We start from the raw sequence: 19631 nt of genomic DNA, 5'->3' as shown, positions 1-19631 counted from the left end.
ATCCTATCCATAACTAGTCTCTATTTATGGATTAAACTTGGTGACAATTTACTCATCCATAACTATTCTGTATTCATGAGGTTAATTCTACTACTGATCAGGGCAAGCATGAATGGTGTTTTTATCAGGTTTGGAAGGTCAGACCAGGAAAAGTTACTTAGTTAAATACAGCAGTTTTTTACATCATCTACTTCAGTGGTTCTCAACCTGTTTTTGACCAAGGACCACTCTCCAACATTAGTACCAAAAGGGTTACGAAGAAATTTTTGGTCAATTTTAGATTTGGTTTGGTTATTTGGGGTGCTGATTCAGAAAATTGCATTGGATAGACCACATTGGCTCTAGTTTCTGATACAGAACATATACTATCCAGGAGTCACCATCTGCTTGCCCACAAAAACCATTTTGAATAATCTAGAGCTGATGTGGTCTATCCAATGCAATTTTCTGAATCGGCACCCCAAATAACCCCAGGAACAGGCCTAAAAACGAAGACATCAAGGCATCCCTGCTTCCAGGCACCACATGGAACGGCTCCGCTCAGGAGGAAGGAGGAGGAGGAGATGCAGCAGTCAGGAGGCTTGTTGTCACGCCTTTTGTGGGTTGTCAGCCTCTCCCCTACTGACATCCCTGTTGCCTCGGCACTATAAGAGGGTTTCGCGAGACCAGTTGCTCTTGTTGCAACAGTGTAATAATGGTGAGGCCGCGGATCATATTTTAGTTCTTGGGGACCACTGGTGGTCCATGGACCATAGGTTGGGAACCACTGCTCTATTTAGATAAATTTCATAGCTTCCCCTGTGGATGCCTGAAGCCATAGATAGGACCAACCCTATATCTTATTTTTAGACCAGTTGACCAATGGTAACTAAAACTGTGAAAAGCAAACCCACAGATAAAGAAGATTACTCTAGGCTTAACTAACTCATGTAGAATACTGTCACTGCTTCTAGTAGCAATTTATTTTTGAGACACATGAGGTATTTGGTTATACAATTATATTTATAAAGTTTTAGTTTTTAAGTATATTCTATTGTTGAACAATTACATCAGTCATGCACTGAGGTTTCCCTTTCTACCAGAAGCACTGCCGCTTTACAGATACACGCAGTCTCATCAATATGGAAGGTTAATGCTATTGGTGGGACTGGATATATCAGGGCATAAATCTGGAAAGAGGCCTATGTAAAATATCTGATTTCCATAAATTGGCTAATGTGACATTCAATTCATTTAGAGTGCACTGCATTTAACAAAGCAACTGAGGAGGTGCTTATTTCTACTGCTTAATCATAGAATCATAGAATAGTAGAGTTGGAAGAGACCTCATGGGCCATCTAGTCCAACCCCCTGCTAAGAAGCAGGAAATCGCATTCAAAGCACCCCCGACAGATGGCCATCCAGCCTCTGCTTAAAAGCCTCCAAAGAAGGAGCCTCCACCACAGCCTGGGGGAGAGAGTTCCACTGCCGAACAGCCCTCACTGTGAGGAAGTTCTTCCTGATGTTCAGGTGGAATCTCCTTTCCTGTAGTTTGAAGCCATTGTTCCATGTCCTAGTCTGCAGGGCTGCAGAAAACAAGCTTGCTCCCTCCTCCCTATGACTTCCCTTCACGTATTTGTACATGGCTATCATGTCTCCTCTCAGCCTTCTATTCTGCAGGCTAAACATGCCCAGCTCTTTAAGCCGCTCCTCATAGGGCTTGTTCTCCAGACCCTTAATCATTTTAGTCGCCCTCCTCTGGACGCTTTCCAGCTTGTCAACATCTAAAGCAATGTGATTTCAAAATTCTTAGCTCTGGTTGGACCTAATAGCAGAATGAATACACTTGCTATATTACAAGGAAAAATAACAACAGAATATCTGCAGATAAAAGCACCTCAGTGAAAAATGCCTGTCCAGGACAGAGAATCTAAAGCAGGCATGGGCAAACTTTGGCCCTCCAGGTGTTTTGGAGTTCAACTCCCACAACTCCAAAACACCTGGAGGGCCAAAGTTTGCCCATGCCTGATCTAAAGTCACTGGTCCTTCTTGCTCCTAACTCTGCCTATCAACCTCAGAAGTTTACTTCCCATTCCATGTCTTTTAGGAACGCTCCGTGAAGTTAAAAATGAGATACTCACCATCACAGTTGATTCTGTCGGCGCTTAATTCAAAGCCTTGGTTGCACTGGCACAGGAAGGAACCAACTACATTATAGCACAGTTGTGCGCAAGGGTTGCTGGTCTCACATTCGTTTACGTCTGAGAAAAGGAACAATACTTTTTAAGAAGTGCCCACACCCAGAACATCCGTCATGTGGTATATACATATGCCCACCACATGGCTCTGATACACCTTTTATTTTATAACTAGTTGAAAGGTATATTGCTAGCAAATGATCACACAGTTCCCCATAATGCCTGCATAAACCTTCTGTTCCTTAAATCAGTGGAAAACAGCTACAGAGACAGGGACGAATGTTTGCTCCTGTACTTTCCCAGCAGAACACAAAAATATAAACAAAATAAAAATCTAACTCGTGCCTGGGTTTGTTTTATATTTACTTTGCCCATTTTTCAGCACTTGGGGGAAGCCAGAAAGGGCAAATAAACCCAACCACTGGATGTCAGTGTGTTTACTTTTTGTAGGACTTTATCGCACAAGGCAGGCAAGCCAACATCGAAGCCTCTGTTGTACGGCACTGTGTTCATCCACTGCTGGTCTGCCTTCTCCCCACAATTAACCCCTTCCCTGTTGTTGATGGTTTTTTTGTGTGTGTCAGGAATGACTTGAGAAACTGCAAGTCGCTTCTGATGTGAGAGAACTGGCTGTCTGTAAGGATGTTGCCCAGGGGACGGATGTTTTGATGTTTACCATCCTTGTAGGAGGCTTCTCTCATGTACCTGTATGGAGCTGGAGCTGATAGAGGGAGGTCATCCGCACTCTCCCCAGGTTGGATTAGAACTGGCAACCTTCAGGTCAGAAACCTAACCTTCAAATCATCAGTCCTGCCAGAACAGTTTAACCCACTGTGCCATCGGAGGTAGTGATGGGTAAAACATATCGACAGCTATCCTGCAAGGTTCCTGTTACTAACCTTGTCTGGTGGGTCTGTTCTGCATCTGTCCCTGTATGATAAAGCTTGGAAACAGTGAGGGGGCGGGATTCTCCTTCTGCTCTTCCCCTCGCTATCTCTAATTTTTGTATTCAATGTTTTACTATAATACACAACTTTTACTTTTGGGTTAACCAATGCTAATACTCCAGAATTGCTTTTAAAAGATTACAGAGCCTCAGAAGCACGGGAAGGTGCAGTTACAAAGGTATGAGTCTCCTTGGGGAGATAGGGCGGGTAATAATAATAATAATAATAATAATAGTAATGTGGAAGTACAAATGCGGAATCACAAATTGATGGTTTAATGCAATTGCGTGAATGAATAGAGTTGCAATAAAGAAAGTGCTCATCTGGCATGTATCCAATTTCAATGACTGCACAACGGTCTACCCACCTAAATGTGGTCCTCTTTTTTCCCCCTTCTGCAGTCTACCATATCAAGCAGTGATTCCTTTTCTTGTTCATCATGTCATATCTTCTCATGCTATTGATTAAAAGTCTTTTTCAATATTACAACTTGCCTTTGCTCAAGCTTTATCAGATGCAGCCAGCCACCTTGAGATGCGGCTGCTCTGTTTTTCCCCCTCCAGAAATATGTTACATTATGCAATTGATGTAATATAGTCACAACTGCCAGAGGTATGACAAAGTTCAAGATTGCTTTTAAGTCACACACCTTATGAGAAAATGCATTTTTTGCTGTATGATTTATAGTCACTGTGGAAGCAACTGTGCTGCCGGCAAAAAGAATTTCCATTTCTTTTAGCATACCAACAAAACTCGTGAACCATTTTTTGTGCAAATTAATTCTAAATTATGTAGCTAGGCTAATTATTCTGACTATTTCGCTCCTTTGAAGCAACTATAATTAATTAACCATGCAAATAATCCACTTGTTTCTCTTTGTGTGAGAGAGATTAATGTATTACTTTGGCCTGATTCCATTTGTTAATACCAAGTAGAACAGTCTCATTGAACTGATGGGATTTACATAAATGTTGACTTGCTTTTCTATATTGTACTGAAATATTAAGACAATTAAGAAGACTTATATGGTCCAGCAATGGGCAAGTCTCTGCTTAGCTTCTCAGTGAAATGTGTTTCATCTAAGTTTTACTTACACACGGGATCAGCTGGAAGAATGTATGCGAAATGGATTTTAATGCCAAATTAACCCAATCAGACATAAAAGTACATGTTCTGATGATTAGGAAGGAATGAATGGAATTCACAAGGAACGGACCTTGCAGACATGATGGGTGCAAATACATAACTTTCTAAACAATTGAGTTTCTGCAGGTATCATTTGGTTTGCAAGGCTGCATTAGGATCTGGAAGGTAAGACTCTCTCTTGTTGCCACATTATCATGTTTACATCAAATTCGGAAAACAGAGCGAATGTTAAGGCTCAGGGTTGATACATTTCCCAGGGTTCCTCCTCTATGCTTGTTTTGGTCTTCATTGATAGACTGTGTTAAATTTTTTTTTAGTATGGATTGAGTACCCCTTATCCAAAATGCTTGGGGCCAGAAATGTTTTGGATCTGGGATCCACCCCCTCCCCTGCCCAGTTTTGGAATATCCGTATTTGCATATGTGTGCATGATGATATTTCTTGGGAGATGAGATCAAAAGTCTAAACATGAAATTAATTTAGGTTTCATAGATACTTTATACCAGGCATGGGCAAACCTTGGCCCTCCCGGTGTTTTGGACCTCAACTCCCACAATTCCTAACACCCTCAAGCCTCCCCCCCCCTCAGCTGCTTAATGTTGACCCCTAATGAATGTGTTAATGAAGTGGTTGCATTGAGTGTTTTATAGTAAGATATCTAAACACATAATAAAAATGAAAAAAGTGTATGTGTGTATGTGGTGGAGGTTTCCATTTACACAGACTGCCTCTGGCCCCCAACAAACAGGCTATAATTTCAAGTGCTGAGAAGCCTCCAAAGGCAGTCCCCTCCACTGACATTGTGGTTACAGCGAGCTCCATGAACCTGTAGCCCAAACTCTGCCAATGTTCTCCACGAACACTACGGTCCACCACCCAAGGAATGCTCTCATTCGAGGACAATTTCATCCTAGATTTTAGGTGTTTCCTCCATCACAAGCAGGCATCCTAGAGTGGAATTTGCATGATCCCGCCCACTGCCTCCCTCTTAACCCTTTCCTACCCTTTCCTATGACACACAGCAGAGAGGAATTGATCAGCAACTGAATACACCGGAGGGGTTTGGGAGACTGACTCAACAGCATGGAAGTTGTAGTTCACCCTGCATCAAGGCAAAGCACTGTGACTCCCTTCGATAATGGACCTGGACCACATTTGGCATGCAGACCCAACATGCCCAATGGTGAATACAGACTGAGTTTGGGGGTGATTGCCCTCGGAATCTGGGAGTTTTACTTCACTTGCATCCAGAGAAACTGTGACCCCCACCGACAATGGACCAGGATCAAACTAGCCACAGAGAAGCTCCAAGACCAACTGAACATACTGCAAGGAGTTGTGGGAGTTGACCTTGATTTTGGGAGTTGTAGTTCACCTACCCAGCCAACGACAGATTTGGACCAAACTTGGCACATAGACCCAACATGGCCCACTATGCATATAGGCCTGGTTTGGGGAGGATTGACCCACAATTCTGGGAATTGTAGTTCACCCACATCATTATGTATTTTCTAATGAGAGCATTAATAAACAATGAAATCAAAGACTGGATTTTTTTCTAATAAATAGTGTTACTAATTAACTAAATGATATTACCTAACACCCCAAAACATACAATGCTTTTTTCAAATGACCTGGGCACTGCCGGGTACCCAAGCTAGTATAATAATAAAAGAGGAAATGTTTTTACTTGAAAATATTTAAAAGTCTGTCTGCAGAGTGTCTAAACTTGCATGGCTGTCAATAACAGGGGCCAAGTCGCATCTGGATGTCTCATGTTTCTGATTTCCTTTTGTCAATTAATAGCAGGGTGGGTTAAGGAGGAAATATGAGTGTATAAACAAAGCAAGCGGAGAATATATGAAGCCAACAATCTTCCCTATGGATGGCATGAAACAAGGTTAAAGAAGTCATTATGGAAACTGAAAGTCGAGGACTTTCTCCTCCTGACCTTGAAAGTGGGTCAGGAAACGTATCTTCTTCCATTAACTACACTTTAAATGCTCTTGAGAATTATTTTTCCTTCCTGGTGGGAAAGGTCCTTTCTCACAGGGTTGAAAAGCTAAAACCAACGTTTTAGAAATATTTCGTTGGTTTTCCTGCTTGGGAAGAGGGTCACATCTCAAAAACAACACTCGACATAAAGAAAACATACTGATAAGGCTTCTCAGAATGCAGTATTTTCAGATTTATCGGGAGGTATTTATTACTTTGGAAATCGGTTCTCTTAAAATTCCACTGCACATTTACAACAGGAACCTTCGAGAGCCGTTTGTCATTTTGGCAACACTCAAGAGCATCGCTGCCTTGCAAAATGATGAGCTTAATTTCTTGAAAAAGTATTTTGTTTTATTGGTAGTGGGAGAGGGGAACCACCTGAAGAGCATATCAGACAGAAGGCAATGTGAAAACGAGCAGAGACTGCGAAAGCAAGGTTTAAATAAGTGACCTTGTTTGCAAGGTTAACTCAGCCCTACGCATTTGGGGATTTGGTTATTTGTGGATTTGATGTATATGTTAATCCACGAATATACAGTAATGGCGTTTATTGGTTGTCGTTAATAATTGTACTATTAATGATTATAAAGAAGATCACTAGCCCTTAAGAATAAAAAGGAATCTACTGCTGATATACAATTGATTAATTCAATTATATGATACGTATATGGAAGAGTAATGAGGTGTGTTCTGGGCCACTCTTGTGATGGTTTAACCTGCCTTTATTGATGGCGTAGTGGGTTAAACCGCTGAGATGATGAACTTGTGAACTGAAAGGTCGGCGGTTAGAATCCGGGGAGCGGGGTGAGCTCCTGCTGTTAGCCCCAGCTTCTGCCAACCTAGCAGTTCAAAAACATGCAAATATGAGTAGATCAAAAGGTACTGCTCCAGTGGGAAGGTAACGACGCTCCATGCAGTCTTGTCAACCACATGACCTTGGAGAAATCTATGGACAAGAACGGCTCTTTGGCTTAGAAATGGAGATAAGCACCAACCCCCAGAGTCAGACACAACTAGTCTTAATGTCAGGGGAAAACCTTTGCCTTTACCTATCGATTTTCATTGTTTGTGATGAATTATTTTCACATATCTGCCCATTCTTGTTGTATAGCAGCAGCAGCATTGGTGGATGCAGAATATGAGAACCATACCAGATGACACCGTAAGATAAGAGGATACTAATATGACTATCTCAAATTTTTTTGTGCTATGTTTTAGCAGAAATATATTATTTTTAAACAAAAAATTCTCTGTTTTTACATGTACTGTAACTCCAAAAACATGCATCATTGGCCCAGCTTACATACACTGTATCAATAAAGGCTAAAACTCTACACCGATTTATGTTTCGAACATCCTAATGAACATGCACCTTCTGGTCAGAGCTGTTATTATTACCCTGTTACAATGATGCTTCACATCATTTTTGGGGGTTTGTCTGCATATGCTTCAAGTACACCCTGCAGTTTTTGCTCGGCGGAGGAGAAGGGAGCCACCACTGCTGGCACAAACCTCCAGGGGGACAAACCCACAGGACAGGCAGTGGCGGCAAAAACACCCAGCAGGACAGATAAATGTTTTCGGGGGGCCGCATGTGGCCCACGGGCCATAGTTTGAGGACCCCTGATCTATACACATAATAAAAGTGAAAAATGTGTATGTGTGTATGTGGAGGAGGTGTTCGCTTACACAGATAGCCTCCCGACCTCCACAAACAGCCATAGTTCCCACTGGGCAGGAGACACCAATGGCCCTCCCTCCACTGACATGCAGGTTATAGTGAGCTCCATGAACATGTAGCCCAAACCCTGCCAGTGTCCTCTACAAACACCATTCTGCCCCACACCCAAGTGAAGGCTTTCATGCAGGGAGAATTTCATCCTAGATGTTCTGTTTTTCCTCCAGACATCCCAGAGTTCCTTAATTTGCATGACCCCACCCACTGCCTCTCCCATAGCTCTTTCTTACCCTTTCCTATGGCACACAGTAAATAGAGGAATTGATCAGCAACCAAACAAGAGGTTTGGGGAGCAGTCACCATGATTTACAAGCTACATCCATGATTGACCTACATCCAGAGATCACTGTTAATCCAACCAATGATGGATCTGGACCAAACTTGCCAGGGATTATGGGGCTTGCAGTATCTTTACTGATACTGTGACCCCCACCGACAATGGACTGGGACCAAACTTGGCACAAAGAAGCCCCATGACGAACTGAACATACTGCAGAGGTTAGTGAGAACGGACCTTGATTTTGAGAGCTATAGTTTACCTACATCCAGAAAGACTGTGACACCCACCAACAAAGAACTGGGACTAAACTTGGCACATAGACCCAACATGGCCAACTGTGCATACAGGCCTGCTTTGGGGATGATTGACCTCGTATCTGGAAGTTGTCCTTCACCCTTATCCAGACAGCACTAAACCCAGCCAATGACGGATCTGAGACAAACTGAAGTGATATTAAGTGATATTCCTCGCAGGTGCAACTGGGGAGAGGGGAGAGACAGGGCCTTTTCAGTGGTGGCCCCATGGTTTTGGAACTCCCTCCCCAGGGAATTAGATCAGCCCCCTCCCTTTTGATCATCCGCAAGAAAGTAAAAATGTGGCTTTGTGACCAAGCCTTTAGAGAACCTGTGTAATAAACAGATATGGATCGATATGTTATGACTATAGGAATGGCCTGGTTTCTACTTGTGGATCATGTGTTTAATTATGATTGTTATTTTAAATTTTTTAATTCCACCTGAACATCAGGAAGAACTTCCTCACTGTGAGAGCTGTTCAACAGTGGAACTCTCTCCCCCGGGCTGTGGTGGAGGCTCCTTCTTTGGAGGCTTTTAAACAGAGGCTGGATGGTCATCTGTCGGGGGTGCTTTGAAAGCGATTTCCTGCTTCTTGGTTGGACTGGATGGCCCATGAGGTCTCTTCCAGCTCTACTATTCTGTGATTCTATGATTCTAATTGTTTTTACTTGAATTTTATGATTTTTTAAAATGTCTTTTATTGTTGTACTGTTATCAAGGCATCGAATAGCTGCCTTCTATGTAAAGCCGTCTTGAGTCCCCTCCGGGGTAGAGAAAGACAGGATAGAAATACTGTAAATAAATAAATAAATAAATAAATAAATATTACCTAACATCCCAAAACAAACAATGCCTTCTTCTAATAACCCGGGCACCGCCGTGTCCCCAAGCTAGTAATAATAATAATAATAAACTTTATTTATATTCCGCCCTCTCTTCCCGAGGGGACTATTCCGCAATGGGATTGTATAGTGCTGGCATAGCACACCTCTACTTGTGGATATTACACTTAGGGGATGAAAGATTATAGTCCATGACTGTTGTAAGTTCCTGTAGATTATCATTGTAGTTCTTGTTTCCCCCCCTCCCCTCATTTTCGCAAACAATCTTGGCAGCTATTGAAAAGCCCTTACCTGCACATGTGTGATTGTCAGGTGCTAATTGATAACCGCTGTTGCACTGGCAGTAGTAGGAACCAGGAGCGTTCACACAACGGTGGTGACAAAATGGAGAGAATGAACATTCATCTACATCTGGGTCATCGGAAAAGGATATAGGGACAGATATATATTTTAAAAGACATTATATGCAGTCCATTAAATTAAAAATGCACTGAGATTAACCTCTTCAATTTACATTAACAACATTAATGCAGTAAGGGCAGTTAATGATTCAATGAGCGTATAGAACAGGCATGGGGAAACTTCGGCCCTCCAGGTGTTTTGGACTCCTACTCCCACAATTCCTGACAGCCTCGGGCACTTTCCTTTCCCCCCTCAGCTGCTTATGCGGCTGAAGGGGGAAAGGAAGGGGCCTGCGGCTGTTAGGAATGGTGGGAGTTGGAGTCCAAAACACCCGGAGGGCCAAAGTTTCCCCATGCCTGATACAGAGAGATCCTGAAAAAAATTGACACTATAGTGACTTTTTAAAAAGAGTAAAGCTCGGAAATGTTACGTTTTGGACTACACGTCCTAGAATGCTCCAACTCAAACTTGTAGCCTATTCAAGAAGAGAACAAAAATTCACATTTTATGGAATTTATTTAGTTTTCTCTCTCTTTCTCTTTTAGAATTCCAGGATCCACTACCCACAGTCTGGAACAGATTGAGTATCTGTCATCTAATGCTTAGGATCAAAAGTGTTTTGGATTTCAGATGTGGAGTGCCTGTATTTACATATATGTACATAATGCAGCACCTTGGAGACGGCACACAAGCCTGAACATGAAGTTCATTTGTATTTCATATACACCTTATATGCATAGCCTGAAGGTACTTTTATTATGAACTTATGTTTAATCATTTTGTGTATGCAGCAATGTTAAGAACCATCAGAAAGTCATGGTTCCGCTTGCCACTATCTGGGTTTTGAAGTAGGGTTTCTGTGAATCTTTTGGGCTATATGGCCATGTTCCAGAAGCTTTCTCTCCTGATGTTTCGTCCACATCTGTGGCAGGCATCCTCAGAGGTTGTGAGGTCTGTTGGAAACTAGGCAAGTGAGGTTTATAAATCTGTGGAATCTCTAGGGTTGAAGAAAGAACTCTTGTCTGTTTGAGGCAAGTGTGAATGTTGCAATTGAATAGCCTTGCAGCTTCAATGCCTGGCTGCTTCCTGCCCGGGGGAATCCTTTGTTGGGAGGTTTTAGCTGGCCCTGATTGTTTCCTGTCTGGAACTTCTCTGTTTTCTGAGTGTTGTTCTTTATTTACTGTCCTGATTTTAAAGTTTTTTAAAAATACTGGTAGCCATACAGCCCAGAAAATACAGCCCAGTAACCCAGTGATTTCGACCATGAAAGCCTTCGACAACACAGAACGGGTAATGTTTAAAGTTGCTTCATAGAAATGCTAGTATGGTCAAAACCTCATTAGTGAGGAATATGGTGCTACCTGGTTTAGGCTAAATTTATGGGCTTGTTATGGGGGAAAAAACTTCAAGTTTTGAGTTGAGAATCATTGAGTTGAGTCTATCCTTTAGCTTTGGGTAGTATAGGGAAGGGTCAACACCCCTGTGGTGTTTGTTTTTCTGTCTGTGCCCCTGTTCAGAAGATTTCACCACACTTTCTGTCTCTGTGATCATTGGATTTTGAAAAATTTGACTTGTGGAACAAGGCTAGATGAGAAAGCTTCAGCTTAGACACCTTTCCCCCATGATAACTCTTCCAGGAGTGAATTTCCCTTCCGAGGGGTAGATTTCTGATGTTTGTAACTCGGAGACTGCCTGTACACTCTTTTCAGTGGTATAATTTATAGTGAGGGGGGAATCTTTATGTTGCTGCTGTTGTTAAGCAAATTGGAGTAAAAATTTGTTCTCTTCCTGTTGGAAATGAGCCAGGAATCTACTAATAGATACACCTGCACCCTGATCTAGCAGATATTACACCAAAGGAAAAAGGGGTGAGAAAAAAATCTGAGTACTCATCTGCCAGTTCTTAGAACAATACCTATGTTCTTATAAAGCAGTGCTTCTCAACCTGTGGGTCCCCAGATGTTTTGGCCTTCAACTCCCAGAAATCCTAACAGTTGGTAAACTGGCTGGGATTTCTGGGAGTTGTAGGCCAAGATACCTGGGGGCCCACAGGTTGAGAACCACTGTTATAAAGGCAAGTTAAGTTGGACAATTCAGGAAAGAGAAGTACCAAATTGCTGTATGCAGATAAGTGCATGTAAAATTGTATGATCTGATGCCCAAAGCATGACAAGGGGTGTTTTGTTTCCAAGTCCAGTACTTACCAATGCACTGATCGCCTCGCTTCTGATAGCCGGCCGAACACTGACAAGTGAATGATCCTCTTAAGTTGACACATATCTGATCTGACCTACAGGTGTGGGTGCCTGTTGCGCATTCATCCACATCTTTGAAATGTAAAGAAACAAAGAAACGGTGGTATGGTCAGGCACTTCGGAAAGCACAACCCCATCGTTTCTATTTCACTCCAAACTTAACTTTTGAAGCAACAGAAGACAGAGGAACCCATGTTCAGGATTGGAACAGTATGTGGGCAGAGTAGTATGGAACTCATGGTGGCAATCCAAGGTTGAAGAAACATGTGCTCATTCAGTTGCTATTTAGGCACACCACTCCTCAGCACTGGCTATACTGGATAGTTCTTGACCACATCTGGGAGCTCCTCATATTCTCCAGTTGTACTGTTACAACTAGATGAATACTGATCTCCAGTGATGCAGATTAATACTTGGTCTCTTCTTTTCCCACAGGTTCTCCCCACTGGAAATCACCCAAAGAAGAAGAAAGAGTCATCTGTTATTGCTATAACAAGTGAGATGGAAGGAGGCACCCTACGTTTGGTGTCACCTGGTGCAATAACTCATGGTGTCAGCCCCAGATTCCACAGTCTTGTAGTTAAAATACCAGAAAATGTGATAAAATTATTGACTATAAATAAACCAGCAACAATGCGTGCTTACACATGCAGATGAAACCGCGTAATTGTAATTGTAATTGGACAATAATGACAGCTCTGACTGAAGAACATGAGCATTAGATGGTTCAAAAAGTAAATCGGTATAGAATGTTAGCCTTGAAGGTAGGTAGGTAGGTCTATCTATCTATCTATCTATCTATCTATCTATCTATCTATCTATCTATCTATCTATCTATCCTTTCTTAGTGATGGCACTGGAAAGAGGGAGGCCTGTGAAGTGTAGAGAATCCATGGCAAAACAGAAATTGCATGGGATAGACAATGCTGATGAATGTAGGTCTGGTCCGAGATTGGGGGCAACTGGGAGCACCAGAACCCCACTTGATTATGACCATGAGGCACAGTCCTGCCCATCCCAGTGTGGCTCTGTCCCTTATCAGGCAATATAATACAATCCACACAGCTACTCAGTATTGTCTATCTGCCCAGGTCATATCTTCATCCAATTTTTACTGATGCACTGTTGGATCTAACCACCGAGAAATGGCAAACATGCTCCTCTCAACCATGAATGAATCAGATCTTGATCTACCTCCATCCTTATATCCATGAAAGACCCTTCCGTACCATCAAATTCATCACAGATTGCAAAAGATTAGAATGCAGGCAGGTGGTATGTGTTGTCATATAGGCCAGTTACTTGTCTGAATTTAATCTTCCATGGTACTCTGTGGGACCTGTGCTCTACTTATGCTCATTACAGAGGACTTATATTAGGTAATGATACCGTATGACCCATGTACCTGGAGGACCAATATCCACATCCAACAAAATATGTTCTCCGTAGAGATTGTCTAGGTTTCCCAGCATTTCTAGGATAGCCTTCCATTGGAAGCTGCCACTGAGTCACCCTGGAAGATCTAGCAAATAACTCTAGGAACTATCAGCATCTATTTCAATAGATTTCGCTAACATATGTAGTTTCTTATTTTCATTGTAAATTTGGAACATATCCCCTGTGGATATGGAGATCGTACCCTACTTGCATAATAGTAAAATTTGCATACAAAGTCATTACACAGGAATACAACTGGTTAGAGAAGAAAAAACAAAAACAGGAGTCATAACAATAGTATCAGTTCCATACATGATGGGATGGGAAGGATGAAAGCAGGGTAAGCACAAAGTTACAATTATCACATGTTGACTAAAGGATATTGGGAGCAGTTCAGCAAGTAACTTTCCAGTAAGTGATCCTTCTCTCTCTGGGCACTTTGTGCAGAAGGTCAAATTGACATTTAGGATGGAAGGGAATGTGGCCTCTCTGCTCCCAAGGACAGATAATCTGATGGGAAACAGGAAAAAAACTTCCCCTAATAGGAACATTGAGTGAATGAAATATTTTAGAGCTTCACCATTCCTTCTGGATAAATGGCCCTGTAGTAAAATGTGTTGTTTTTCTTCTTTCTCCCTCATGAAAAGATTTAATAGATTGCATCACTGTGCCGACTTTGTGTGTGGTTTCTCAACCTTATGCCTGCTTTAATCCGATCCAGTGCTGTGACATGACTTTCTCCTGGCGTCCAGCATCAATTGGAAGCCTTGGAGCTGAATAAACAAATTCCTTAAAACTAGTTTACAAATCCCAGTTGCACACTCCGTACTTGTTCAGGAACTGGGGACCAGTGGCAGATTCCGGGTGGGGCCATGGAAAAGAAACGAGGGATTCTTTCTCAGGCAAAATGAAAACAAAGCTGACCACAAGACTCAAGTCACAAATTGAACTAAACCACTGTTTTGACGTCACTGCCCTACTACATACATATACACACACTTCAAATACCCCCAGATTTTACAACACAATTCCTTTCTGTCCAGCAGCTCAAAAAATATTTTCCTCCATCCTGTTGCTTTCTCTCAATGGATGGGTGTTATCAGTTCTCAAAACCCAGCTTGCTGCCAGAAAAGTCATCCAAAAAGGACAGGTGGAATGCGGAACTTTTTAATAATTAGCAAAATGCCTGTCACTATGATAGGGGTGTGTGTCTGTTTGTGTGTACACATGCCTTTAAACAAAGTCTATATACCACAAAGATTTCTATAGTTTGGTATAAGTCCTGGGTGAGTTAGTAGATAGATTAGATACTACTTTAGCTGCCATGGTTCAATAGCATGGAATCACAAGAGTTGCATCTTTACAAGGTCTTTAACCTTTTCTGCCAGAGCGTACGCATGTCTCACCAAATTACAAATCCTAGGTGTAAATAAGAATTGAGCTGTGGCAGAAAAAAAATTGTACAGTGCATATGAGAAAGTTTGCATTTTGCGGAGAAGTCCATGGTCTCTCTGAGGGTGCATTTACACTGCAGAATTAGGACAATCTGGTACCACTTTAGCTGCCATGGCTGAATGCTATGGAATCATGGGTTGTAGTTTTTCCAAGGTTTTAGTCCCCTCTACCAAAAGTCCTGGTGCCTCACCAAAGAACAACTCCCTTGATTCTCTTTGTTGGCAGAGTATAGGAGAAAGTTGTGCTTATTAGGAGGAACCATGAGATATCATACTTAAGGAGCTTGGCTAGCAGTTAAGGTTACAAAAGTTTTATGCAAGAGAACTACATAACTGATAGGAAAGATACTGAGAGTCCTACCTCTAGCTAGCCTAAGATCATTCTGAGAGAACAAAGAAATGGAAATTCCCAGGAAGAGGGCTGGAAATGAGTTTCCTGAGATTGCCCTGAGGATATCTGTTTACTCTATCAGGCCATTGGTTGTTCACTCGATGGTTGTTTTTATATTGTGTTATATGATGTTTTATACTGTTTTATGATGTTGTTGTATGAACTTCACTGTGTTATATTTTAACTACCGTGTTTCCCCGAAAATAAGACCTCCCCAAAGAATAAGACCTAGCAGGGGTTTGGGGGGATTGCCAAATATAAGGCCTCCCCTGAAAGTAAGACCTAGCGACTAAGGCTGCAGCAGAGTTCTATTGGGAAGCATGGCTGCAGGGCAGAAGCAGCACTCATTCATACACCGGAGGGAGGGAGGGAAAGTGCTTGCTTTCTGTGCCTCCCTCCCTGCCTGCCTTGCCTTGCCTGTCCCCCAGCCGAGACTTGAAGAACCTTCCGTGGCTGCTGCTGCGCTGCCGTTTCTTCCTTCCTTCCATCTCCCTCCTGGCCATGCTGCCTTGCTTCCCAGAGGCTTCTGATTGGCTCCTGGAGCCAGGGCAAGGGAGCGTGGGAGGGAGGGAAGGAAGAGGGCTTTCGTCCTGCTGCTTTTGCTCCTTAAAGGTACAGGACGCATTGGGATTCTCCTCTCATCTTCCTATCCTATGCCATGAAACTGATTATTTTATACTATTATTCTATTGCCATATTATTATCATCATATTCTGTTACTATTATTATATCTGTGATGACTCATGGGCCTTGTAGTCCTGTTCCTAGTACTATTGTGGCAGACGAAGAGGAAAACATGGGGTTTTCGCCGGTTCAGCAAGAGCCGGAGTCCCTTCACCTGCAGGATGTTGATGTTTGCCCTCAAGAATTCAGCCAAACAGGCCTTGGGCAGAACTCCCCTCCGTTTCCCAGGAAGGAATCTTATTCTAGAGAAAGGGGAGTCAGAGAAGCCCAACGGAGGAGTTTACGCATAGCTGCCAAACATCAAGCTGATTAGGCCTGCTTCCCTTGGGAAATTCTAAGGAGTCACACATCTGGACAGAGTTGGGTTTCGCTTCTCGTTCTCTAGGGAAAGAGTTCTGTTGGCGGGAAAACGAGACCCAATATAGGTGTTTGGCGCAAGGGATTCTTTGCGGAGTCAATTGATCACCTTCAGGAGAGAGATCGTGTGTGGACTTCGTAAACCCAGTTCCTTGCTTCCCGGATCAAGCTTCAAGCCTTGCCCTGCCTTGCGTTTTTACCATGGACCCTGCTTCATGCTTCATGTTTCGCCTTGTCTCCAGTCACGGACCTAGTCAAGAATCAAGTTTATTTCCAGCCTTGTTGTCAAGCTTCATTGGACTTTAAGACTCTGTTATTTCCCCACACTATTGCTTGGCAAAGTGTGTGTTTCGGTCAAGTGGATTAAAACTTTGAACTCTAATATCGTTTATTGGACAATACATTTTTGGACTATATTTGACCTCATTTGAAAGGTCTGCTTCTGAACTATATTCTTCACTTGTTTTTATTGATTTTATTTCCTTAATAAAGATATTAGATAGAGACTGGCCTCTGTGTAAGGTTATTGGTGCCCAGCAGCCAGGGACCTGACAATATCCCATTATTATATTATCCTATTAATATATTTTAAATCATTATATTATATTTTTCTATTATTATTATTATATCATTATATTATTATTCTATTATATTTTCATATTATAATATTATTATTCTGTTATTATTAAATTCTATTTTATATTACCCTATTAATATATTTTATATCATTATATTCTATACTATTATTCTATTATATTATCATATTATTTTATTATTATTAGCATATTCTGTTATTATTATTATATTCCATTTTATATTATCCTATTAATATATTTTATATCATTCTATTCCATTCTATTATTCTATTATATTATCCTATTATTATTATATTATTATGCTATTCTGTTATTATATCCCATTATTATATTATCCTATTAATACCATATTATTATCATATTCTGTTATTATTATATCTTATATTATATTATCTCATTAATATATTGTATATCATTATATTATTATTATATTATATTATTATTATAGTATATTATATTATTCATCATTCATGACTACATTGAAACTAGAATAGAGAGAAATCAGCGTGGAAACCTTGTGAAACCTAAATTGCAAGAGGTACCATAGATTGTTGTACATGTAAATAATGGTAGTAACAAGAAATTCTTGATAGGATTCATAGTTTGTCTGGTTATGCTGGTTTGTGATGACAACTACTTTACAGTATATAATAAATGTTCATTTTGTTGTTCAACAATAAATGTGAGCTCTTCTTCACGGAAAAATAAGACATCCCCTGAAAATAAGACCTAGTGCATCTTTGGGAACAAAAATTAATATAAGACCCTGTCTTATTTTCGGGGAAACAGGGTATGTTGATCAGGCTTGTCCCCATGCAAGCCGCCCCGAGTCCCTTTGGGGAGATGGAGGCAGGATACAAAAATAAAGTTGTTGTTGTTGTTGTTGTTGTTGTTGTTGTTGTTGTTGTTGTTATTATTATTATTATTATCGGTCAACATCAAAGAGAACATCAAATGTGGGGGCAAGACAGACAGACAGAAATGGTGAGTCATGGGATGGGCTTCTCTACCCAAGTTTTCAAACCCTATCTACAGATTTATCCATTTCCCATCATCAGGGCTACTTTCTTATGTAGAGCATGGTTGAATTTCAATACCATTAATCCATAGTGTTAAAGTGGCGTTAAACTAAATTGAAAACAGGAGTCACAGCAAACTGAAGGATCTGAAGACTGGGACATCCCGTGTCAGGGATAGTGGATTAGGTTTCCTTTCACCTCAGTGCTTTACCACGTAATAGCCCAGAAACCACACAACACTCCAACTAAAAGTTACTTTTCTCCCCTGGCTTGTGTGTCAGCCTAGAAAGATGCACTTAACTTGCTCCACTTGCCACCCCACAAGTTTCCAGTTGCATTTGTCGCTATTGAGGTATGCCTTCAGATTGTTTTTGACTTATGGTGACTATAAGGCAACCTCCAGGTGTTTGGGACTCTAACTCTCAGAAGCCCTAGCTAGATTGTCCAATGGTCAGGGATTCTGGGAGCCAACGTCCAAAACACCTGGAAGCTCGCAGGTGGTGCAGGCATGCTTTGAGGTGGCTTATTCCTTTTCCTTTATCTGAGGCTGAGAATGTGTGACATGCCCAAGGTCACTTGGTGGTTTTCCATGGCCCAGCAGGGATTTGGACCCTGGTCTCCAGAGTCATAGTCCAATGGTCAAACCACAATACCATCCTAGTTGTATAATATCTAAGTTCTGTAACTATTTTGCAGGGTTTGAATATGTTGTGCCTTTTCCTGTATCTTGCTGTGTTGACTGTATGCATCCTGTCTCTCCTTTTGTGATTTTCCCCTTTTCTACAACTGTATACAATGTAATTAAATTGGGGAAAAGCCACCTTTAGAGTTTGAAACTTTAATAAGATCAGATTGTAATAATTACTGCAGCTTAAAGGATTTGATCTCACTGCTTCTGAGTGAAATCTACCTCTGCAGAGACTCAATGAAGGCTTGCTTGCTCTTCTTTTGGGCCAGTGGCCATGGGGACGGAGGGATTCTGGTGGTTCTAGGCCAAAAAAGTAGCTTCCCAAGTTTGGAGAATAAATGCTTGGACTAGAAATGTGATCCTCTCATACCAGCTGTTTCTTCTGGCTGCCACCAACGGTGGCCAAGCAGTTTCTCTTTTTTTGCTACCTCCCTTCAGTGCATAGAATAAATGATCTCTTCTTACCTGTCTTCCCTTGACCTAAATGTCTCAGGAACTCATGCTACACATCTATTCTGCCTTGGTCAGATCACACCTGGAATCACACTGTGTCCAATTTGGGCAGCGCAATTTAAGGGAGATGTTGAGAAGCTGGAATGTGTCCAGAGGAGGGAGGCTAAAATGATCAAGGGTCTGGAGATAAGCCCTATGAGGAGCAGCTTAAAGAGCTGGGCATTGTTAGCCTGCAGAAGAGAAGGCTGAGAGGAGACACAATGAGGGCCATGTATAAAGATGTGAGGGGAAGTCATAGGGAGGAGGGAGAAAGCTTGTTTTCTACTGCCCTGAAGACTAGGAACAATGGCTTCAAACTACAGGAAAGGAGATTCCACCTGAACATGAGGAAGAACTTTCTCACTGTGAGAGCTGTTCAGCAGTGGAACTCTCTGCCCCAGAGTGTGCTGGAGGCTCCTTCTTTAAAGCGTT

The 19631-nt window shown here is 41.7% G+C and overlaps 1 protein-coding gene across 2 annotated transcripts in view; it reads right to left on the bottom strand.

Annotated features, from left to right (window-relative positions):
• The window catches only part of efemp1 (EGF containing fibulin extracellular matrix protein 1), a 67067-nt gene that overhangs the window by 7619 nt on the left and 39817 nt on the right, over positions 1–19631 (bottom strand). Inside the window, exons 6-8 of one of the 2 annotated variants that reach the window (XM_008102728.3) lie at positions 12031–12153; positions 9716–9835; positions 2121–2240 (exon numbers count right to left, since the gene is read on the bottom strand). In XM_008102728.3, coding sequence (XP_008100935.1) covers positions 2121–2240; positions 9716–9835; positions 12031–12153 — 363 coding nt within the window. The remainder of the gene's footprint in view (positions 1–2120; positions 2241–9715; positions 9836–12030; positions 12154–19631) is intronic. The other variant, XM_008102729.3, reaches the window with a different exon arrangement.

The sequence above is a fragment of the Anolis carolinensis genome, chromosome 1 (genome assembly GCF_035594765.1).
Source record: "Anolis carolinensis isolate JA03-04 chromosome 1, rAnoCar3.1.pri, whole genome shotgun sequence".
Classification (NCBI taxonomy): Eukaryota; Metazoa; Chordata; class Lepidosauria; order Squamata; family Dactyloidae; genus Anolis; species Anolis carolinensis.
Note: the sequence above shows the minus strand (reverse complement) of the source record. Positions and strands in the feature narration are given on the sequence as shown.